Source organism: Catharus ustulatus, chromosome 18 (assembly GCF_009819885.2).
Source record: "Catharus ustulatus isolate bCatUst1 chromosome 18, bCatUst1.pri.v2, whole genome shotgun sequence".
Taxonomy (NCBI): Eukaryota; Metazoa; Chordata; class Aves; order Passeriformes; family Turdidae; genus Catharus; species Catharus ustulatus.
Genome location: NC_046238.1, coordinates 541,736 through 565,151, shown reverse-complemented (window position 1 = coordinate 565,151; position 23,416 = coordinate 541,736). Strand labels below are relative to the sequence as shown.

General features: G+C 45.9%; 2 protein-coding genes across 4 annotated transcripts in view; one reads left to right on the top strand and one right to left on the bottom strand.

Moving 5' to 3' along the window:
* Positions 1-265: 265 nt before the first annotated feature.
* Positions 266-13,894, top strand: PIWIL1 (piwi like RNA-mediated gene silencing 1). The gene is made up of 22 exons (XM_033075381.1): positions 266-354; positions 905-982; positions 1,535-1,587; positions 1,687-1,775; positions 2,068-2,193; positions 2,549-2,763; positions 3,809-3,930; positions 4,522-4,602; positions 5,054-5,251; positions 5,604-5,715; positions 6,575-6,692; positions 7,304-7,421; positions 7,551-7,665; positions 8,334-8,521; positions 8,902-8,974; positions 9,290-9,490; positions 9,592-9,695; positions 10,178-10,248; positions 10,747-10,900; positions 11,681-11,806; positions 12,033-12,180; positions 12,760-13,894. Exons 2-22 carry the CDS (start codon positions 908-910, stop codon positions 12,874-12,876), a joined length of 2,604 nt encoding a protein of 867 aa, XP_032931272.1. The 5' UTR covers positions 266-354; positions 905-907; the 3' UTR covers positions 12,877-13,894.
* Positions 13,895-14,113: 219 nt separating this feature from the next.
* The window catches only part of RIMBP2 (RIMS binding protein 2), a 41,905-nt gene continuing 32,602 nt past the window's right edge, over positions 14,114-23,416 (bottom strand). For 2 of the 3 annotated variants that reach the window (XM_033075616.2, XM_033075617.2), the window contains 7 exons: positions 22,511-22,613; positions 21,503-21,687; positions 20,523-20,691; positions 19,122-19,225; positions 18,230-18,301; positions 17,876-18,010; positions 14,114-15,563 (listed from right to left, as the gene is read on the bottom strand). In XM_033075616.2, the coding sequence (XP_032931507.1) occupies positions 15,372-15,563; positions 17,876-18,010; positions 18,230-18,301; positions 19,122-19,225; positions 20,523-20,691; positions 21,503-21,687; positions 22,511-22,613 (960 nt within the window). In that variant the 3' untranslated portion in view covers positions 14,114-15,371. Of the gene's footprint in view, positions 15,564-16,884; positions 17,314-17,875; positions 18,011-18,229; positions 18,302-19,121; positions 19,226-20,522; positions 20,692-21,502; positions 21,688-22,510; positions 22,614-23,416 lie in introns of those variants that run through there. The other variant, XM_033075618.1, reaches the window with a different exon arrangement.

Genomic DNA, 23,416 nt, shown 5'->3' with positions numbered 1-23,416 from the left:
CTATCCCGGTCTGTCCCGGGCTCGCTCCCCGCTATCCCGGGTCCCGCTGCAAGGGGCGGTGCCGTGAGAGCGGGGCAAGCGCCGCCCTTCGGCTCCCTTCGGCAATGTCCGGCAGCGCTCGGCAGCGCTCGGCAGCCAATCGGCGCGGCGGGCGCCTTCCCGCCTCGCTCCGCTGTCGCGTGCCGTGCGGCTCCGTGCTGAGGGCGCGGCGGAGCCGGGGCTGGCCCGGGCCCGGCCTGCGAGCGGGGTGGCGGCTCCAGCTGGGCCGGAACCGTGCGGGGGCTTGCGGGGGGCGGCGTGCTGTGTGCGGGCGGGTAGGAGCAGTGTCCCCGTGCGGCCCGAGGGCAGGCTGAGGTAAGGCCGAGAGCTGGTGGATGGGCGCGGCTGCGGGAAAGGGGCGGCTCTGGTTGGGGGTTTTGGCTCCGCAGAGCGCTCGGAGCCAGCGGCGAAGCTCGGGCCGGGGACAGCGGCTGTAGCTCGGGCCGGGGACGGCGGCTGTAGCTCGGGCCGGGCCCTGGGGGCTGTAGCTCGGACCAGGCCCTGGCGGCTGTAGCTCGGACCAGGCCCTGGCTGTGGGTGCAGGGCCCGGGCAGGGCTGGGCCGGACTGAGCAGGCCGCAGCGCCGGCGCTGCTCCCGGTGTGAGGTGACACATTCGGCTGAATCGAGTGTGCAGTGGAACCCGAAAGGGACAGCAGAAGGAAGGGCCTGTGGCACTCCCTGCAGAGCTGGCTGAAAGGGCTCTGTCCGAGTGGAGATCCCCGAGCTGCCGGTTCTGCAGGGATCCGTGTGCTTTACTGGGCCTGTTAAAGCAGGGCAAATGCAACAGTGCTACTCATAGTGTTTATTGGGCTAAGGGTGGGGAGCAGAAGATGGATCACTAATGCTGTGGATTCCTCGTTTTAGAAGATGACAGGAAGGGCCAGAGCCAGAGGAAGACCTCCCAGACAGGCACAAGCTCTTCCTGCTGTAGCAGATGCACCTGTAAGTTGGTTTTCTTCTTAATGAGTGCAACCAGGATTTGAGGTGTCATACCTGACCCACTTCCTGTTTTAATATCAGGCAGATGCGTTATGCGTTGCATGTGTTCATGCGTATATTCTGTTGGGTGTACAGTTAGTATAGCTGTGTTTTATTAAGGACATTTTATTAAGTTTCCAGTGACATGAAACTCTGAAATGTGGGGTTGTTCGTGGTGTAAGGTTGCCATTCTTCCAGCCATGACATTTTTTAATATTACTAAATTACAAAAGTTGTTTTTATAGAATAACTAGTCAGTTACTTGAGGTATCAGAGGGACTATAGGAAATTTTAGTTAGAGATTGGAAAGAGCAGATTTGCATTAGCAATTAGTTAAATGAATAATAACTTAAAAGGTTTTCGCACTCCAGTAATTGTAAGTTTCAAGTGTAGAATAAAAACTCTGCTACTTGGTATAGAAAAACGAGGATTTAAGTGTAGGTAACTTGCCCTAGTGTGTGAATGTTCTCTCCTCAGTGAGCACTGTTGACGTGGCTGTCTGTTCCCACATGGCAGGTCCAGCAGGGCGTGCCGGGCCAGCTGCGCGGCCGGCGCCAGCCCCAGCAGCCCCAGCAGCTCCAGCCGCAGCCCCAGCAGCCCCAGCAGCTCCAGCAGCAGCCCCAGCAGCCCCAGCAGCTCCAGCAGCAGCCCCAGCAGCTCCAGCAGCTCCATGTCCCTCCAGCACAGTCCCAGGAGCCCGGGGGCCAGGGGCACCTGCGTGGCTATGAGGGCGTCCTGCAGGAGAGGAGGCCAGAAGGTCAGAAAGGTTGGGAAATTCAGTGTTCACACTTTGTTTTCAAGAGAATACATTAAGACATCCTTTAGACTCTGTTTCTCTTTTTTGTTTTCAAAATGAGATTTATTACTAAGATTTGAAAGATGTTTGCTACATAGTAAAAGCTGAAACTTAATATTTTGTGATTACTCTTAAATTTCTCTTAATGCCTTTCAAGACTTGTTTGCATTATATATTTTTGCTTGTTAATATATGATAGTATATATGTTGTTTATTACTTGATTGTGGTTCTCCCTTGAATTTTAAACAATAGGATTGCAGGTTTCCTCAGGGCTCCAGGATTTGTCCCTAAGAGACAGAGGTGGGCGTCGCAGGGATTTCCATGACCTTGGGGTGAATACTCGGCAAGCCATGGTGCACGTTCAGGAATCCAAAACTGGTACGTTCCAGTTCGAGTCCAGACCAACCAGCAGCTGGGAATGAAAGACAGTTCTCTTTATTTCTGCTCGCAGTCTCCCCTAATGAGCCAAGGAAAAAAAAGTCTTTAGAGTGTATTAGAAGTTGAGGTGTTGCTGGTAGCTGAAGAGGAGTGTGGAGGGTTGTCCTGGCAGCTGAAGGCTTTGCAGAGGGCTGCACTGGGTGGGTGGGTGGGTGATAACAGCGAGCTGCTAGAATGGGTGCAGAACACACTGACCACCGATGTTTGTGTGACTGCCAGCACTCACAGAAACACTCAGCACTGAATGACTGGAGTGTAACATTTAGTAACTGTTTCCCGTTCGGCTCCATTTCAGGATTTTCAGGGAAGATGATCAAGCTGACCACCAACCACTTCCGGCTGACGTCGCGGCCGCAGTGGGCTCTGTACCAGTACCACGTGGGCTACAGCCCCGAGATGGAGGCGCGGCGCCTGCGCTCCGCCCTGCTCTTCCAGCACGAGGAGACCATCGGCAGGACCCACGCCTTCGACGGCTGCATCCTCTTCCTGCCCAAGAAACTGGACAGCAAGGTCAGACACCAGCGTGCTGCTTCGTTTGGTACCATGGCTTGTGCTTTGTTCTTGTTTCTTGTCAGCTGGAGTGAAGTTGGCAAATTGACGTCCCACGAGCAGCGTTTACTTGGATTGAATACATCAGTATAAGCTAATTTGTTTGTGTAGAGAAATTTGGGAATAAACTTCTGGTTCTAATGCTTAATTTCTGCAGGCTGGAGTCATCCTCTGCACAGAAGTGATAGTACAGGCAGCATTTCTCCTTTAGTTTCCTTTGCGCTTACATCCTTTTCATACCTTCTGTATTTAACACCCCACAGAATTGGAGGGGGGATGAGTTGGGTGTATGTGGTGAGGTTTTGGGGTGGCTCCTGTGGGAAGGGGTCAGGGTCAGCCCTGTGTTGTACACAGGCCTTGCCAGCCAGCTTCAGAATGGACCCATCAAAGGGCAAAGCTGAGCCCATCAGCAAAGCTGTTGGCACCTCTGTGTATTTAAAAAGCAGGGAAAAATTGCAGAGCAAACAAAAATCAGAGAAGAAAGGAGCACCAGAGTGCTGGTGGTAATCCCTGCCTTGTGTGCCTTGTGCCACTCCTTGCTCCACTGCAGGGACCGAGTGTAGCCAGTGCTGTTCACTGAGGGGCCACAGGAGTGCAGAGTGAAGCTGAGTTTGGAAAAAGGGGGAAGATGATTTCGCTGTGTGTGCTAATCTTTGTCTTTTTGCTTCCCAGTACCTGAATCAGTAGTTAAATATATATTAGTTGGCAATGTGTTAAGTTTATTTCCTCAAGCTGGGTCTTTTTCCTGTCATGGTGATTGGTAAGTGATGTCCCTGCCTTCAGCAGGAGTTCAGCTGCTCTGGGGAGAGCCCCATTGTACCCCATGAGCTGTCTGCACCTGATGAGCAGAGTCGTGCAGGTTGTCATGGGATCAAATCCACATTTCAGTTAGTCTTGAATTATTACTTAGAATAAAAATAGCCAAGTCCAGTTTGGTATTACTGCTGCAAAATGCTGAGCCAGCCCTGTTTGCTCTGGTTTTGTTAACCTCATTTCACTTTCCCAGGTCACTGAACTGTTCAGCAGGACTCGAAATGGGGAGGATGTGAAGATAACAGTCACACTCACTAATGAGTTGCCACCTACTTCACCTACTTGTCTGCAGTTTTACAACATCATCTTTAGAAGGTTTGCTGTACAAGTTATGTCTTTATAAGAAGTCATTCTAAAAATATCTGACTTAAGTTTTTCCATTCTGAGGAACAACAAATAAATATTACAAGTATAATTTTTTAAGCCTTTCTGGCTCTGTTCTGTGGGGCCAGCCACATCAGGCAATGCTGTAACGTGCAGTTGTGTTTCTGGCTGAGTTAGAGTGAAGGGAGTTCATGCTGTTGTAGGCAGTTACATCACCCTCCCCTCCTTTGTGTGTGGGGGTTTGCCTCCTAAAGCAAATAATAGAGCAGGACATTGAACTGGCAGTTTCCTCCTTTGTGGCTGTAGTCTTTCCTCTTAACCTTGGTGCCTGGACTGTGGTTCACATGAGATGTAGCCTGTGTGGGCTGCTACCTTCAGCTGGCTGGGGAAGGGTGGGGGTGGATGTGAACTTCTCACTGGTTGTTATTAACAAATGTCCATGACCTTTATAGATTGAGTTTAATGAGAAGTTCATGTTTTACCTGGTGAGTTTGTGCCTAGGGATTGGACCATGCACGGTGTGATGATGATAATAATAATAAAAGTAATATTGCTCAACTACATCCATTTTTCAATTTCTAGGCTTTTGAAGATGCTGAATTTGCAGCAGATTGGACGTAATTATTACAACCCCAGTGATCCAGTCAGCATCCCTAATCACAGGTTAGGCAGAAGTCCTTGGATTTCAGAGGGTGCTGGGGTAGGGGCTGCTGGCTGCCAGGGGTGTCCCTGTCCCCTGGAGTTTGCCTGGGGCCATCAAGTGGCTGTGGTGCACTCCCTGCCATTAATCTGACCTGTGCAGCCTGGTTGGTGCAAGGAGCTGGGCAGTGTCCTGCTGGATAAACTGCTGCTCCTTTTCTTTTCAAAGGGCCCTGAATACCTACACACTTTCTGTGAGATACCTAACAGCATGAAATGGATTCCTTAGCTGACTAAAGATAGCCACCTGTGAAGTATTTCTGACTTTGTTCACCTTCAAAAGCTTGTTTATATTTGGATAATGGTTTTTTTGTGCCATCACTGCTCTCTGGTGTCTGTGAAAGTGGGCAGGAATGAGGGGTGAGGATAAGGGTACTCCAAGCACACTGAGGTTCTGTGTGCTCTCCTTTGGCAGGCTGATGGTATGGCTGGGCTTCACCAGTTCCATCCTGCAGTACGAGGAGAACATCATGCTGTGTGCAGACGTGAGCCACAAGGTTCTCCGAGAGGAGACAGTGCTGGACACCATGCACAGCATCCACTCCCAGGTTGGAGAGGAGAGGTTTAGAGACACCTGTGCTAAAGAGCTGATTGGTTTAATTGTCCTCACAAAGTAAGTCTCTTTGGATTCTTGTTGTCTTGGAGAGCTCGTTACGCTCCATGCCCTCAAGTATGCAGTAAAGCATCAGAAAGCCTGGGAATACTGTCACTGTCAAGCTAGCAAACTGACCAAGGGGACAGCATTTGCAAAAGCAGGAAGTACACACTGGTTTTCTTTTGGTTTTATTACAGTTCAGCTTTTGGTAGAATTGAGAGCCTATTACAATTGAAAACTTGAAGTTATTACTTCTGAAAGGAGTAAAAAACTTGTAGCTTGCATGAGTATTAACTTTGTCGTTCCACAGTTGTATTTCTTTTCTGTTTGAGTTAAGATTTAAACAGAAAGTGATGAAATGTTTATGTAGGTACAATAACAGAACATACAGAATTGATGACATTGACTGGGATAACAATCCAAAAGGCACCTTTAGAAAATCAGACGGTTCTGAGATGAGCTTTGTGGAGTACTACAAAAAGGTATGGAAACTGCACTGTGTGTTTTATGCTTTAAGTTGGAATGTTCAGTCATTGTTACAGGTTTACTTCAGATGCATGGATTTGTAATTCATAGTATTTTAACAACTTTGTTTAAAGGGCAGCGTGTAGTGTGAGATCAGTGTCTAAGCTGCACAGCATGCTTTGGTGGGAGTCCATCCATGAGCAGACAGAGAGGCCAGGAGGCTGCAGGAGGAGGAGGATGAGCAAGGAGCTCTGGGGAAACTCAAAAAGGAAGCAGGGGGAAGGTGGAGGCAGGGACAGGTGATGTGGGAGGAGCACAGATACATTGTCACAGCATGCAGAGCTGAGGTGGGGAAAGCCAAAATCTCTGGAATTGGGTGTGTCTGCCATAGCCTGACCATTGAGGCTCCCCTGTAACTGCCAGGTCTTTATGTATACCAGGGTCAACTGAAACAGGATGGAAGGTTAGGGGAAGGTTACAGTTCAGAAACTTGGCAGTCTTGTTTGATTCTTGTGATTTCTGAAATTGCTCTGTCCATTGCTGAACTGGAAGGAGCATCCCAATATTGAGTTAGATGCCCCAGGTGATCATGCCTCAAGCCAGGCACAAGCTTTGTTTCTCTTGTCTCTTACACCCCAGTAGTTTGATGTGAAGAGAGCTGAGAGAACAGTGCTTCCCTGCCCGGCCTTTCTGCCAAACCCAGTTCTTCTGAGATGTGCTAACTGAAAAAAGTTACTACTTGCTTTTGGCTTTGTTTCTTTTAGGAACAATACTGGTTTTTTAAAGTGAGCATTATTATTCAGAAATAATAATGTTTGTTACGAGTAACTTGTTTGTGATGAGTAAATGAACATGCAGTCTGTATTTCTGATACAGCAATATAACATAGAAATTAGTGATTGGATGCAGCCTGTCCTGATCAGCCAGATGAAGAGGAAGAGAGGAAACATCCAAGGACCTGTGGCTCTGATTCCAGAGCTGTGCTCCCTTACAGGTACTGTAGTATTTTTCTGTACCAAAGCATCTGTCAAACCATAATACCTGCTGAAAGAGGTATTCTAGCAGCAGCTTTCTGCAAGTCCAGGAGAGCTGGTTTGGTGTATGAATGTGAACACATTTTAGGAACACATTTTGTAGCTAAGAGATTGGATGTTTAAATGGGACTGGAAAGTTCCAGGGGGTTTGTTTGGGTGTGGTGTTCAGCATCAGCACTGATAACTTGTAAGAGTTTTGGTGGTAGAACTTCTGTTGAAAGAGAGCAATTCAGTAGAAATTGATGATGATTTTGTAAGATACATAAAAGCATGTGTTGCTCTGAGATACTCACTTTGCACTAGCAGTACCTGTCCACCTCAGCAGTGTTTTGGTTTGGTTTGAAAACAGAACTCAAGAGCTGCAGTGCCTTGTGTGGTTTCCTCTCAAGGGTAACACTCCAGGATTTCTTTTCTATGCCAGTGGGGATGTATGTGCAGGAAGCAACTGAAAACTTTGGCTACTGCTGCCACCACTTCTGTGCCTGCAGGACTTGCATCTGCACGAGCTGCAGGTTGAATTCTCCTAGTCCTTAGCACTCTCTTAGGCTGACAGAGGCTTTGCTGTTGGCAGGACTGACTGACAAGATGCGCAGTGATTTCAATATGATGAAGGACCTGGCCATCCACACACGGCTGCCACCCGAGCAGCGGCAGCGCGAGCTCGGCAGGCTGCTGACCTACATCCAAAAGTAAGGCACCTCCTGAAAGATCTGTGTGACAAACCTGTGGCAGCAAAACTTCTGAAATCTTACCAGTGTTAAAAAAGTCAGCAGGAACAAAATCCTTACGTTTTTAATTTAAATCTTGTTTTTAAACAGGGATGACAACGTTCAGAAGGAACTCCGAAACTGGGGTTTGAGCTTTGATTATAAATCAGTGTCCTTTACAGGAAGAGTTGTTCAAGGAGAAAAGATCTTTCAATCAGGAACCATGGTAAATAGTAAATCAACTTCTAAAATCTTCTGGGTATCTCAGTAATGAAACAAGTTCTTAAGGAAGGAAACAGTACTTTTTGGTTGGTAAGTGAAGGATAAAGAGTGAAAACATTACACACGAGTTTTTGTCCAAGTGGAGACCTGTACATTTTGTAAACTGCTGCCGAGTTGTGGTTGGAAACCCTTGAAGGCACTCAATTACAGTAGTGGTGTCCTTGCAGAACAGTCCTGGTCAGATACACAGACTAGGAGACCAGAGATGTTTCTCATGAGTTTCCACCTATTAAGGTACCAAGACTTTCAGACAAAAAGCATGAATGGTTTCAGTTCAGCAGCTAGAGCACAGACAGTGTATGTTCAGTCACAGTAGGGTGATCCGAATGAATAACGTGGGTTTGAATGAAGTCAGAGCTTGCTGTGGACATGGAATGTTTGGGATGCAGTGAGCTCCTGCTGAGGGCACAGAGCACTGGGAATGCAGTGAGCTCCTGCTGTGAACATGGAATGTTCTGGATGCAGTGAGCTCCTGCTGAGGGCACAGGACACTGAATGCAGTGAGCTCCTGCTGTGAACATGGAATGTTCTGGATGCAGTGAGCTCCTGCTGTGAACATGGAATGTTCTGGATGCAGTGAGCTCCTGCTGAGGGCAGTGTGTTTGCCTGCAGTTCGATTACAATCCCCAGTTTGCTGACTGGACCAAGGAGACGCGGGGCGTGCCGCTGATCCGCGCCGTGCCCATGGACAGCTGGCTGCTCATCTACACCCGCCGCAACTACGACGTGGCCAACACGCTGCTGCAGAGCCTCTTCAAGGTCACCCCGTCCATGGGCATCCGCATGAGCAAGCCCAACATGTGAGTGTGTGCAGGGACTCCCTGCCATGGGAGGCTGCTCGGTGAGGAGAGGGTGTTAGACAGACAGTCATTGAGCAAAGCCTTCTCTGAGGTTATTTTCTGCTGACTTAGGATGTATTCTGGTTCTGTCTGATCTGTTCTTGCAAATATCCTCCCTTGAGTACCTGTACTTGCCTTTAATTTAGAATTTCATTGTGTTTGGAAGCCTAAGTTTGGAGGTGATTCCTTTTAATCTTGAGATGTGTGCAAGTTGTATGTTTGCTAATAGCTGTAAATGACATTTCATACACTGTTGATGCATAGTGAGCTTTTATGCTTTTGCTGAAGTTTCAATAGCTGTTGTTTTTTTTTCTGTAAGCATTTTCTCTATTTCTTTTCAGGATTGAAGTAGATGACAGAACAGAAACTTATTTAAGGGTTTTACAGCACAGCGTTACCCCTGACACAAACATAGTATGTATTTGAATCCATAACTTCAAGTCCTGTTTATCTCTTTACTTGGTGTTTAGTGGTGTTTGCTCTCAGAAATGCAGCTCTGGGCTTCTGAGAATCCCCTTGCTCATCCTCCTGTGCAAACCTAACACTGACCATGGGTATCCTGAGTAAGAGCCTTTGGCTCTGAAGTACAAACTGACACCTTGCAGTTCTTTCTTTCACTCTGAACACCTGAATGTTTCTCTTGAGCATGAGCAGCTTTTCCTAAAGAACTCTAAGTGCTGTATAACTCTGAGAACGCAGCTTCTTACAAAGATTCTTTTTTCTTCGAAGGTAGTTTGTATTTTGTCTAGCTCCCGAAAGGATAAGTACGATGCCATCAAGAAATACTTGTGTACAGACTGTCCCATCCCCAGCCAGTGTGTGCTGGCTCGCACCTTGAGCAAACCACAGACCATCATGACGGTAGCCACAAAAATTGCTTTGCAAATGAACTGTAAAATGGGTGGAGAGCTCTGGAGCGTTGAGATCCCAGTAAGTGATTTGTTCTAAATGGCAGCTCCTCTTTGCTGGGCTTTGCTGGCAAAGGCAGCCCTGTGTGCAGGTGGAGCCATGCTGTGGTGCTTGCCTTGCAGCTGAAGCAGGTGATGATTGTGGGCATTGACTGTTACCATGACACCGTCTCTGGGAAGCAGTCCATCGCCGGCTTCGTGGCCAGCCTCAACCAGCCAGTGACACGGTAAGAGCAGAGTGCCAAAGGCAAAAAACCCAGAGCAGTAAACAAACAACCTTTCCTTTACTGAGGAGCAGCTCCAAGGTGGTCTGTCAGGAAAACTCACAGTTGGTTTGCTGTAATGGTTAATAAGAAATGTATTGTGATATTGGCCACTGCATCCCTTGAAGAGTGGCCCTTTTCCCACATTGCTTGAGAGAGGGGTCAGGTGGTGGGGACAGGGCTGGGATGAACAGAGGGCATCAGGGTGATGGGTCCTTCCCCTTTTGAGTTGGCTTGTGAGAAAGGCTTTCCTTGCTTGAAAAGAATCTCAAGTCATGCTACAGCACTTTGACACAGGGGGAATATTCTCCTAGAACCCCAACTCCTCCTTGGCTGCATTGACCCACAACACCAGAAAGACTAACTGGTCATGGGCATTTAAAAAATAACTTCATTGCAGTGAGCCTGGGAAGTGCTTTGAAGGTCTCTCATTTTGTTCTTCCCAGGTGGTTCTCCCGCTGTGTTGTTCAGAGCCGTGGGCAAGAACTTGTGGATGGAATCAAAGCCTGCTTGCAAAGTAAGGGAAGAGAAGGAGCTCTGCTCTTGTGGAGCCTGATCTAAGAACTGACAATTCAACTTCCTCAAAACCCTCCTCCCCTGCTGCCCTGAGGGGAGGTGTTACCTGCACTTGGATAACACCCGATGAAATGTTCTGTTATAAATCCTGCTGAAAATGAGCAGCATTTTGTGTGAACATTTCACTGATTCCCACACCTCTTTGCAATAGTTCAAAACTGCTTAGTGCACTTCCAAGAATGCTTGGGGGAGTGTGATTTCTAGGAGGGCAGCTCCTGCTAGGGGAGTCAGCAGAGCAGGTGTGTCCTTGGGTGCTTTCTGTTTGTGTGGTGCACAGGCAGGCCAGAGCTCTTCCTGCAGGTGTGTTTGTGTAGCACAGTGCTGACCATTTCACCTTCCTGAAGGACTGAGCTCTCCAACTTAGTGCTGTTTTTCTAGGAATAAAAATGCATTGTTGTTCTGGAATGAATTCTCATAATGGCTTTTACTGTTTTTTAAGCTGCTCTGAGGAACTGGTCCAAGTGGAATAAGTGTTTGCCCTCCCGTATTTTTGTGTATCGCGATGGTGTTGGAGATGGACAGCTCAACACTTTGGTTAATTATGAAGTGCCTCAGTTTCTGGATTGCTTGAAGAGTATTGGCACTGACTACAGGTAAATCTGTTTCTGCCAGCCCTCTTTACACTGCAGAGAAGGAAACACTGGGATACAAAATGAGGCACTGGATGAAGACTTGTGTTGTCTTCCCATCCTTACTGATTTTCACCTGGGCTCAGATAACTGCTTTTCTGATTATTATTTATCTGATTCCAGATACTTGAATACAATAGGACAATTCTTAGTACATGCACCACATACACATGTGTGCACATCCACTCTTTGGGCATTCTTGATGGATGTGATAATTTCTTTTTGTCCCACTGGTTGATCATAGCCTGACTGTTATGTGTCTGGTAAGGCCATTCTTTTCTTTCCATTTCTTAAAGGAATTGTTCAGTCTCTTACATTTTCAGCATTCTGCTTTGAAATGTACCAACTGCAGTGACTTAATCTACTCTGAAAAATAAAAATATTTCCTTACACTGCAGGCAAACAGAGCAATTGAAGTGCTCAGTTCTTCTGTTTAGCTTTTGTTAATGGCTTTACCAAAAATACTGTTAAGACACAGTGTTCTGTATAGGAAACAATGGGGTAGAGAGTAGAAGTCTAATCTTTATTTAGAAGATCCTCTTTTGGTCCATTTTCCAATTGTCAGTGAAGGTAAAGGAAAGCTGGATTGGTGAAAAAAAATGAGTGTTGTAACAGTGTTGTGAACAATGTCTTGTTTAACCTGAGTCAGTAAAGACTTATATGTGAATTTAATGTCCTGGAACTCCAGCAGATCTTCTCCTGAAAAACTCTTAGTGCAGTTTTTTGCCTTTTCCTTTTTTTCAGCCCAAGACTGACTGTGATTGTGGTGAAGAAACGAGTGGGTGCCAGGTTCTTCGCAGAGATTGGTGGAGGACTCAGAAACCCACCCCCAGGGACTGTTGTTGATACAGTGGTGACCAGACCAGAGTGGTGAGTTACTGCTCAGGTAACACTTGCTGCCCTTGCCAGCAGCCTGGCCTGAAGGAAATGTATCCAGAATTCCATGGCTGCAGGATCACAGGAACCTTTTGTGGCCAAAGCCTGGGGTTTGCTCAATAATCAAACAGTGGCTGGAAGACAACAAGCCAAGTCCCTGGGGAGCTGGACCTTTCCAGGGCAGAGCCCCTGTGTGACAGTGGGGTTTGCCCTCCTGCAGGTACGATTTCTTCATCGTGAGCCAGACGGTGAAGAACGGCTGCGTGGCGCCCACCCACTACAACGTGGTGTACGACACCAGCCAGCTGAAACCCGACCACGTGCAGCGCCTCACCTACAAGCTGTGCCACATGTACTACAACTGGTCGGTGAGTGCTGCTGCAGGCACAGCTCCACAGCCCCAGGGAGCACCTGCAGGGCTTTGGGCACTGCCTGCTTTAGTCACCCGATCGCTCAGCAAGCTTTATTCTCCCTGTTGTGAGTGTTGCTCCCAGATTCTGTGCCAGAAGAAAAACTAATTTTCTTACCTGCAGAAATACCTACTTCATTGGAGGTGGAAGTGTCCACTGAGGCTTCTGTTGCACACCCAGCTCAGCACACCCAGCTCAGCACACAATCAGCCCATCCCTGGGGGTGCTGCAGCTTTGGCACTTCAGCAGGCAGAAAAATCAGCCAGGGCTGAGCCCATGCCCCACCTTCTGCAAGGCCCAGCACTGACTGAAACCTGGGAAGGAGGTGGCAGGAGGGCACTGCAGTTGGGAAGTTTCTGTTCTTATGTTCTGTTTGGTGTACATAAAGTTATTTTCACAAATCAGCATAAACAACAGGGAATACAAATTTTACAAGTTTGCAGACTTTGGAGGTCCAGAGGTCTTTGTTACAGTGACTGCATGTTTATTTAAATTACTTGAAAATAATTATCTTTTTCTTTTTTCCCCTTTCTGCAGGGTATTATCAGAGTGCCTGCTCCTTGCCAGTACGCTCATAAACTGGCTTTCCTTGTTGGTCAGAGTATTCACAGAGAACCAAACCTGATGCTGTCAGACAGACTGTACTACCTTTGAAGCTGAATACCAGCAGGAGTGTAGTTCTTCTTTAGGAAATGTAGAATTGTCTTTTGGTTTAGTTTTGGCTTTTCATAAGAGATGTGCACAGGAGATGTGCAGTTGTGAAAATAATTTTCTTTTCATTGTACCAGGAAAAGCTTGAGATGGCTGATTTGCATTCTGAACAGGTGTCTGCTTGCTAGAACAACTACACAAATTTTTATGACTTTTGATACTTATTTACTAAAGTTTTTCTGTGATTCTTTCCAGAAGTTTATTGGTTGTTCTTCTTTACATTTTGAGGAGTCTTACACAGAATTTCTTCTGGCATGAGAGAGAGAGAGAGAGAGAGTTATGCAGAGCAGAATCCAGACTCTTCCAGCTAGTACTTTACCCTTCTGATTTTCAAAATGCTTCAGTATTGTTGATTCCTTGTTTTTCTTGGCTGTTAAAATGAGGGCCAGATTTGTCTGCTGAACTGTTTCTTACCTTTAAGGGAGGTGCCCAGATGCTCTTGGTTACCAAGGCTTTGTTTTAAGGCTGTGCAGTGATGCAGAACCTCTGGAAGGGATTTCACAGTTGTCTTTGTGAGGGGTTTGCAAACCAGCCACAAACTGGGGGGCAGTGAGGGGGGCTGAGCCTGGGCCCTCTCTGGCTTTGTGCTGCAGCTCCAGCCCCTGCTGGGGAGGAGAGGCCTTGAGCCCACAGCAGCTCCAGCACTGAGAGGAGCTGGGCTGGGCTGGGCCTCTCCAAACACAGCTGCTTCCACAATTCCCAGCAAGGAATACCAGTGCCCTGGCAGGTTTGGGGGTTTGGGTTTGCAGTTCCAAGCAGTGGGAAGCAGCCCTGGTTTGTTCTTGTCTGAGGTTTACATTGGTCACTGTTCTGCAGCCCAGTTTGATTTCACATTTTTGCAGTAGCAGAGTCAATCTGCTGCCTGTGGAGAAATTCAGAGTAGTGCTGGTTTTCTTAACCACCTTGTGAACCTTGTTGCTTTTCTTTGTGAATTTAAATAAAGTTGTTGCTGTAATCCTTGCTTGTTTGAGCCTGCTCTGTGTATTTTGTACTTCCCCACGGGGTGTGGGCACAGATGGGACAGTTGCTGGAGTAACTTTACACCCCTTTTTTACCTCAGGAAGCTCCTGCAGATGGAGGAGCCTTTCTTAATCTGCAGCAAACTTGGGCAGCCAGGGACAGTTCTGAAAAAAGGCTGACACAAGAAGCCAGAAGCTGATTTATGAAACATACTGCACTCTACAAAATATCAAATTATTTATTTATATAAAATATAATACACAATGATTGTACACATGCACACACCCACACAGTACTTTACCACAACTGTAGGCCAGTTATTTTCTTTAATTAAATGTTATAATCTAGCACACAGTATTTTACAGTAATTTACATTGTTATCTGAAGACACAATGGGGAAGCTTTGATCATTCATTTATAAACCTTCCGTAAATTACAAAAAGAAAGGCAGTCTGAAAAGTATGTATAAACAGTAAAAACAATTTACAAATGGACAAGAATTACAAAATAGTAACAGCCAATGACTGCCATCGGGGAGTGGGGTTGTTTTTGTGAAATGCCAATAGTGCAGTTGGATTTGCTGTGCTGGAACACGCTTTGTCCTTTCCCTGTGCCCTGACAGCAGCAGGGAAACGCCTTGAGCCCAGCACTGAGCCCCACAGACACAACCTGGGGCTGAGGGCTCGGGGTGCACTCGGGTTTGCCCAGAACAGGAGCAGGAACCCAAAACCTGGGGCAGGGAGGGGTGGGACTGGGGAGTTCTGGGTGCCTTACACTGCCCGACTCGGGGCAGGGAGCACAGACCAGCAGCGGGGCTGGGGTTCACTGGGGAGCAGAAATGAAATGAAGCGTTTACACAGCACTTGCACACTCCCAGGAACTCATCAGACACGGGACAGGGGCAGTAACAGAGCTCTCACCTGGAATTACATGGAGGGAGATGGAGACAGCTGATACACAGTACATACAAAGTATACGCTGCATATTTATTAGACAGTACAAATCATTGTGCATTAATAAGGCAGAACATCAAGGCTGATTCAACTAGGAGTTTCAAGACCATTTTTGTTAATGAGAATGATTGGGTGCAGTGGGGTGATCTCTCTGAACCAGCAATCAGGGAAGAGTTTTCTCCCCACTCCTGCTTAAAGCAGACTAAAGGCTGAGATTTTTCCAATGGAGTTGCACGTGTTGAGTTGACTTCAAATAAAACCATGTTCTTCTGGTCTTAATCCCACAACTTTTTTTTTTTTTTTTTTTTACTTTTTAAAAAATGTTTTTGCAACAACAAATCCACTTCCTTTTTTTTTTTTCTTGCTGTTTCGATTAAGCAATTCACATGATTCTATTGATGTCAGTTAAAAATGCAAAGGTCTGGTAAAGTACTGCATAGTCATGAAAGCCCTAGTTTTGAGTTTAAAAAAAAAAAAAAAAGTACACAGACTGGAAGCTTTACAAGTTGTCCAGGAGCACATGACTCATTTCACTGCACCAAGCTTTTTCAGCAGTTTCTTGCCTTTGGAAAGCAGCCCCTTTTTCTTTTTCGAGGCCAAGTCCCTGCCTCTCCCGGGACTCCCGGAGCCCCCGAGAGGTGACGGAGGTGACCCGGGGTGGAGATGAGCTGGGGGGGATGCTGCTCTCCGGGCTGTACCTGTATTCTCAGGAGGAACCTAAGGTACATTGTTATCATTTATTCAATCTTTGAAAGCTTCAAAGCCATCAGCAGCAAGAAACTTGGCAACATCACTTGTCCCATTCCCCACTTAAACAAAAGGGCTGGTTTCTTTCTGCTCTCTGCCTTCAAATACTGCCTGGGCTTGTGGAAAATGCATCAATTTAGAGAAAAAAATTATAGAAATAGAAAACCCCACCCATAAAGCCCAGTTTTGGTTACACCTTTTTAAAGGAAAAATTGGATACACTTGCTTTGCCAGAATTCTGGCCACAAAAGCCACAAAACTGGCTTTGTTTTTCATTTCAGTACTCTGATAGTACCAAAATGGAGAGGGATACTTTTAGCTATAGATTTAAGAAAAATAAACGTGTTAATTACTACAGATTAGCAATCTATAGAAGCCAAACTCTTTTCAGAAGAAATTACTTAAAATGCTACATGATCACTTACTTTTTAATGTCCTTTAAATGCCTTTTCTTTAAAATTGGCTAGCAAACTTTATGTACAGATTAGAGAAGATGGCACACTGGCTTAAAAAAAAAAAAAAGGAAAAAGAAAAAGCTAAAATGAACCTTAATTGCAATCAAAGAAAGCTTAAAGGCCCTGAGTGCTTGATGTGTATGCTGCAGCTATGAGGTTGTTAGATGACAGCATTCCTAAATATTTTTTTTTTCAGTCATCAAAAGCACTTGGATGAAAATGCTAAAATTACATATACTCAGCCTATCCTAACTACAGTGCCCAGCTGGCAAAATGGTTGCAATCAATTGAGATGATATTTTCACAGCAGAATCCATGCTGTAGGGAGGCTGCTAGCTTGCAGTTCAAGTTAAAACATCAGCAATTTACTGGCTTGTTGTGCAACAGAGAGTTAAGCAAAGGGGCTTCAAGCCTACTTTGATTTTAAATCAAGGTCTAATTCTAATGAAAAAACCAAAAAAACAAAAACCAAAACAACTTGGTAAAGCACCCCAACGTACACCTGAAGATACCAGATCTCGAGTCTAATGCATTCATTCAGTGAGCTGCATGGTTCAGGTCGAGACTTTTATTGCATTGGTAAACCAAACAGTTAATAATTGCAAATTACACTCCTAGGAAATCCCAGTACATTGTACACAGGGAGGGGCTTTTTTCAGAAGTGTTGGATAGTTGGTCTCAGGCAGACTGGGGTATAATCGACTGTGGAAAGCACAATTTAAGGCAGGCAATTGCAGAAGCTGTGTTTGAGTGCAGTGAGTTTCAGAACCAACTATCCGTGTAAACTACCGTGCCAGGGCACTGCTGTTCCTGCAGGGCTGCAGCTGTTGTGCTTCTCTCTGCACACAGAGCTTGGAATTTTTACATCCCAGCTTGGCTAGCAATGCAATATGCAGCTTTGCTCGTAGGGCAGTTAGACATCAAACTCTCCTCTCTATGTAAACATAAACATGGAGCTCGGGAAGAAATATGTTCCAAACGCTGACCTGCACCAAGGGAGGTGGGATGCATTTCAGGTTCCTGGTTTAAGGATTTGGCTCCTAAGCAAGGAGTGGATTTGCCTGGGTACAGCAAAGGCATACAGCCCGTTCTTCTGTGGCCAAGGGGTTTGGAGACATATTTCTTTTCTGTTCCCCACAGTTAAGTTTCAAGACTTGCATTAGATAGCCAGGTAGCTTAAATTGAAATCTCTATTGGTATCTTCAGTTGCTCACTTACGTGAAGGCTACATTGCCTTATTAAGGTGTGAAATGAACACTCTTCTTCTGTTTCCAAGCAGATGAGCAAAGAAATAAAAATATATATAAAATATATAATATATAAAAGTATTGCAGTGATGAAACAAAACCAAAAATGAGATACTCTAAACATGATTAGTTCTTTCATAAAAGAGAAGTCTCTGAGCAATTAATTAGTGCCAGTTGGAACAGGAAGATGTGAGGATTAGGAGAGGACCACTGTCAGTCCACCAGCTGCAGTTACAGTTTGTATTTGGAGGAACACTGGTACCAGCCTTGTGTGCTTTTTTAGTAAGAGCAATTTAGAAGCTTTGGGAAATAACTGTCACCAGGAAAGAGCTGCCTAAACTCAGATTCTGATGGCTGGTACTGCAGTGACTGAACCAGTCCATTCCGTTTCTCCATTTACAAACGTAACGAGCCAGCGAAGGCTAAAGTCATTTCTCCTCCTGTTTTATTTTATAGATTGGAAAGGTAATTTTAAATGGGCAAATGAATTTAAAAGTAATGTTAAAAGTAGTGCCTAAATGATAGATGAGACAGAGTGGAATGGTGAATGAAGGCTGAGGAGTGTCTCGGGGGTGCTTACCCTTTTTGCCTTGGAGCGCGTGGGGGTGTCCTGGGCGTAGCGCGAGGGTGCGTCGGAGAGAAAGACTTCAACATCATCAGGCACTTCTTCTAGGAAGTTGGAAGGAACCAGCCCCTTCTGTCCATTGAGCTCCCCCTGTGAGCAGAGGGAAGCCCCAGTGAGAAGCCTCATCCCATCCCAGGCAGGCAGGGAAATATTCCTGCCCTTCTCAAGCTGCCGAGGGAGAGGAAATTCCCGTCTGAGGTCCCTGGGCAGGCTGAGGGCTCACACATTTTATGATTTGCACGTCCCCTCCCCAGGCTGGTGTTTGGTGAGGCTGGGAGCAGGCTGGGTGCCCCAGCAGACCCAACTTACGTAGTAAAATCCATCTTCATCGATCTCACCAAAGACAGTGATGATGTCCCCAGTGCAGAACGTCAGCTCGGCCTGCAGGGAGCAGCGGGACAGCAACGATCAAAACCTTCCCTTCAGCCAAAGAAAATCCATTCTCATTTCTCCCCATCCCTTCAAGTTAAGGCACTGGTGACACCAAATTGTTCTTTCAGAGCCAAACCTCTTTTTTTTTTTTCCCCTTGGGGATTTTTCCTCAGCTTGCTCATCCTGGCAGCTCTCCCGGTGTGCGTGGGCACCCACGGGGCTCCCTGTGGCCAACAGCCAAAATTCAGGCCCTGAACAGCCTGGGCGAGCCTTGGAGGAGCAGCTCAGGGGTGGGACCGTGAGAGCTCCAGCACAGAAGGGCTCAGAGAGCTGCAGTGCCCAGCAGCAGCACCCAGGGACATCAGCCAGCCCAACCCCTGGAGCTGTCCTGGATGCTCCTCAGTGAAACCTGCACAGGGGCAGCTCCCCTCTGACCAGCAAACAGTGCACGGGCTCTTCTTAATTGTCTGTGGCTTAAATATAATCAGGGCAAGGTTTTAAAATTATTTTAAATTTATTGTGGTTGTGGGAGAGAGAACAAACAAAATCTTTGCAATGCATCAGCACAATTTGTTTGATTTGTTGGCCAAAAGACTTTGAAACACCATAATTTAGAAAAAAGATTTGGTTCCATAAGGAGCAGAAAACAACCCTGGCTGTGTTTTAAAACACCAAGTCCCACACTTTTCAAAATTCACTTTCTCCTTTGAATAAATTCCAGAGTGTTCTACAACTCCCCAGTTAAAAACCGAGCAAAAGAACATTTAAAGGGCACCGAGGGCCCTGAGCCCAGCCCTGCCCAGCCCCACGGGCCCAGCCCTGCCCCTACCTCCACGTCCACGTTGGGGGAGCTCTCCCTGGGGTCGTAGTCATAGAGGGCCACCATCCTCCTGGTGCTCACGGGCTGCGGGCGGCCACCGCGCCGGCCCCGCTCTGACACGGGCAGGGAGGGAGGGAGGGACAGGGAGAGACAATTATTGACAGTTAGTGACAATTATTGACAATTACTGACAGTTATTGACAGCTATTGACAATTATTGACAGTTAGTGACAGTTACTGACAGTTAGTGACAATTATTGACAGTTATTGAAAATTATTGAAAATTACTGACAGTTATGGACAGTTACTGACAATTATTGGCAGTTACTGACAGTTATTGACAATTACTGACAGCTGTTGACAATTATTGACAGTTACTGACAGTGAGTGACAGTTAGTGACAATTATTGACAGTTAGTGACAATTATTGACAGTTATTGGCAATTATTGACAATGATTGAAAATTACTGACAATTATGGACAGTTACTGACAATTATTGACAGTTATTGACAATTACTGACAGTTATTGACAGCTATTGACAATTACTGATAGTTAGTGACAGTTATGGAAAATTATTGACAGTGTGTGTCAGTTACTGACAGTTACTGACAGTTATTGGCAATTATTGACAATTACTGAAAGTTATTGACAGTGAGTGACAATTACTGACAGTTACTGACAATTAGTGACAATGATTGGCAATTATTGACAATTATTTCTGATTATTTCCAATTATTTCCAGTTATTTCCAATTATTTCAATTTATTTCCAATTATTTCCATCTATTTTCATTTATTTCCAATTTTTTCTAATTATTTCCAATTATTTCCAATTATTTCCAATTATTTCTGTCTCAGTCCCTCTCCAGTCCTGCTGCAGCTGCTCCTCTCACCTTCCCAGCAGAGCAGGAGCAGTGTGGGCACTGCTCTGGCACAGGGGTGACAGTGACAGAGGAGCAGGAGCAGCCCCAGGCACAGACAGAGGCTGTGCGACCACCCATGGCTCAGTAATAATAATAATAATAATAATAATAATAATAATAATAATAATAATAATAATAATAATATAAACCACTGTGCTCTGGCTCTCTTTATCCTAAGGCACAGAATCCTCAGCTCAGGAATTGTGTTCTGTGCCCAGAAATATTGCAGGAGACAAAACCCATTTTTTTACTTATTTTTTTTTAAATCAGAAAAGAAAGTAACCAGTGCAGGTCCCCATTTGCAGCAAATGCTGTCTCCTGGGTTAAATATTAGCTGCAAAAAGCCACCTAGAGAGACCCAGGGTGCCTCCCTGGGGCAGTGCACGAGGGCAGGATGCAGAAGGTTCTTACAAAACAGAGCAGAAGTGGCTGCAGCCAAGGGAGCAGAGCCAGGGGTCTGAAATGAAATTTTCTGCATTTGCTCACCGATTTTCTCAATTGGGGTGTTCAAAGGAAGGAAACCTTGTTTCAGAAGCTGCTCCATCATCTCCTCATCATCTGCTTGTATCTCAGAGACCATGTTGCATGGGATAAGGCCAATCCTTGCGCAGGTTTCTCCACGGTAGAACCCATCAGCATCCTTGTCCCCATAAACCTGATGTGCAAAGAGAGAACATTGGCAAAGAGCTTGGAGCATTTCAGAGTTTTAGTGCAGGGTAAGGGTTACCAAAGCATAGATGACAACTGCAGTTTAGGTGTGGAATTATGTTCATTTGGACCACTCTACTTAGGTTACAAAACTGGAATTGTTATATTTATTTTATTTATTGGAATAGTGACTTCAGACACATAAAGAGAATTTGGACTTCTTTTTTTCTTTGTTAGCAGTGAAAGGCACAAAAAGTGCATCAAAAGCCATCAGTTTCTCCCTGTGCTGAGCCAGATGTTTATGGAATTATTGTGACACTATATTCAAAATGAAACATTTGCAAAATTGTACCAAAATGTTATTATTTTGATTCAAGCAACTTTTATATGATCAAAAATGCTTATCTCATACATAATGTACTTAAGCTCTGTTATTGTCTTTTGATTTAATTTCAAAACATGACTTAAGGTATAAAAAAATACCTGAACAAAATGCAGATTCTTGCAGAGGAAAAGAAACTCTTCAACAAGTTCTTTCCTTGGCATAAACTATGTAACATGTGAGGGTGGTGGCAATGCACACAGGGAGCTTCAGAGTCACAATTCTGGACTCAACCTAAATCTTTAATTAAGACTGGCCCTAACTCTACAGCAACTTGGAGATTTTTGCCCGTTTTGTGATTGTTTTTAAGCCATTAGCACTAGATATTAATTACCAGGATGTGATCACACAGGCAGCTTTGTCCCAGAGCACAAAGCAGACCCTGCTGTCATTGCCATTTGTCATTTGCCATTTGTTTTGTGTTTTTCAGTCTCACCTTAATGATCTGTCCTTCCTTGAAGGGCAGCTCCTCCTCTGCAGCATCGGGGTTCGGGGACATGGTCAGCGGGTCGTAGTCAAAAAGTGCAACAAATATTCGAGTAGAGAGATCTTCTGTGCCAGGATCTGTTTCAGATTCTTCATAAATATCTGGAGAAAGATGGTCATGACCACCGTAGCCATCTGTGAAAGCAAGTTCAGAAAAGAACAATTCAGCAACACAAGCTGGCCTCATCCAAATATCCCAGTTAATACTTGAGACATGTTTGGCATTTCTGTGAGAAAAACCCCAAACCTCACTGCATGTCCTATAAAGATTAAGTGGTAGGTTTGGTTTGGGTTGGGTTTGGGTTTTTTTTGGTGGGTTTTTTTTGGTTTTTTTGCGGTTTTTTTGGTTTTTAGTTTGTTTTTGGTTTTTGTTGGGGTTTTTTTTGGGTTTTTTTTATTTTTTGTTTGTTTTGTTTTGTTTGTTTTTCTTTTAATTAGGAAGCTGTTATGTTTTAAATAAAGTGTATAGAACCTGCACTGGAAGTTGGGCTGATTTCCTGTACCACACTGACGTTTGCCCTCCTCACACAGGAAAGCCATTTTTGTTAGCCTTGCAAGAGTTAATAAATTAATTAAAGTTCATAAATTAATGACAGAAGTAGCCAAGAGACTGGCAAGGGAATACAAGGTGATGCTGGTGAATGGCAGGCTGATGCTGGGTGGATGCTGAACGGGCACATGGGTTTCACTGACCATGAACAACCTGCCAGCACATTTCTCCCCAGTGACATCCAGGTTGTCCAAGCCAGTTTACCCAGTGTCCAAGCCCCAGAGCAATGCCAGGCTCCAGCAGGGCAGGCAGGGCTGGCTCTGCCCCTCCAGCCCCAGCTCATCCCTGCAGCAAAGCTCAACCATTGCCCCACTCCAGCCAGGGCAGCCTGGCTGCACACAAGCATCTGCTGCTGTGTCAGGATTTCCCCCCCAGCCCTGGACAGAAGTGCAGGGGTGTCCAACTGACCGATGGAAGGGACCAGCAGCGCCCGAGCCCTTGGTGGCACCGAGGACCTTCGCCTGTGCTCCACCCTGTCGGGCCGTCCTGCAGAGGCTGGGTTACCCAAAAGCTAAAAAACAACAACAGAGAGAGCAGGGGTCAGCTCCAGGCATGGCAACATCGTGGCACACGGCTGGACATTGATCAGCTCAATAACATTTGGAAGCACAAGCTCTAAAGGCAACTAAACTTAAGTTTTTAACTGAAAGGTTAGCTGAAGTGAGTGCTGCTGCCTGGCAAACCTGCAAAAGGAAAACAAAATGGTTTCCTGATCGTGGCAGAGTTTTGTAACCGGCAGTCACACGTCAGAACAAAAAGAAAAGAAAAGAATAATTTTTGAAATATTCTTTTGCCTTTGTCGTTGCTCTAGGGTGACATCTGAGTGTCCTGGAGAGTGGCAGGGGCGGGTTGGGAGCTGTGCAGTGCCCAGCCCTGCGGGGCAGCTGGGGCATCCTGGCGGCTCTGAGCACTCTGGGTTTGGCACAGCCTCTGGGCACAGCCTGGGCAGGCTGCGGAGGTGCAGCAGGGATGCAGACACTGCTTGTGGGCACAGCTGGCTGTGCTCAGTGCAACCCTGAAAACCTGCGACCCTGCAACCTCTGAAAACCTGCAACTCCTGAAAACCTGCAACCTCTGAAAATCTGCAACCCTGAAAACCTGCAACCTTGCAACCTCTGCAACCTCTGAAAACCTGCAACCTCTGAAAACCTGCAACCTTGCAACCTCTGAAAATCTGCAACCCTGAAAACCTGCAACATCTGAAAACCTGCTATCCTGCATCACCGCATTATCTGAAAACCTGCAACCCTGCAACCTCTGAAAACCTGCAGCCCTGCAACACCTGCAATCCTGAAAACCTGCAGCCCTGCAGCC

Coding starts and splice junctions, on each gene's coding strand:
- PIWIL1 (XM_033075381.1), top strand. CDS start 908: ATGACAGGAAGGGCCAGAGCCAGAGGAAGACCTCCCAGACAGGCACAA. Junction 5,252..5,603: donor GGTTTAATTGTCCTCACAAA/GTAAGTCTCTTT, acceptor ATGTTTATGTAG/GTACAATAACAGAACATACA. Junction 8,522..8,901: donor CGCATGAGCAAGCCCAACAT/GTGAGTGTGTGC, acceptor ATTTCTTTTCAG/GATTGAAGTAGATGACAGAA.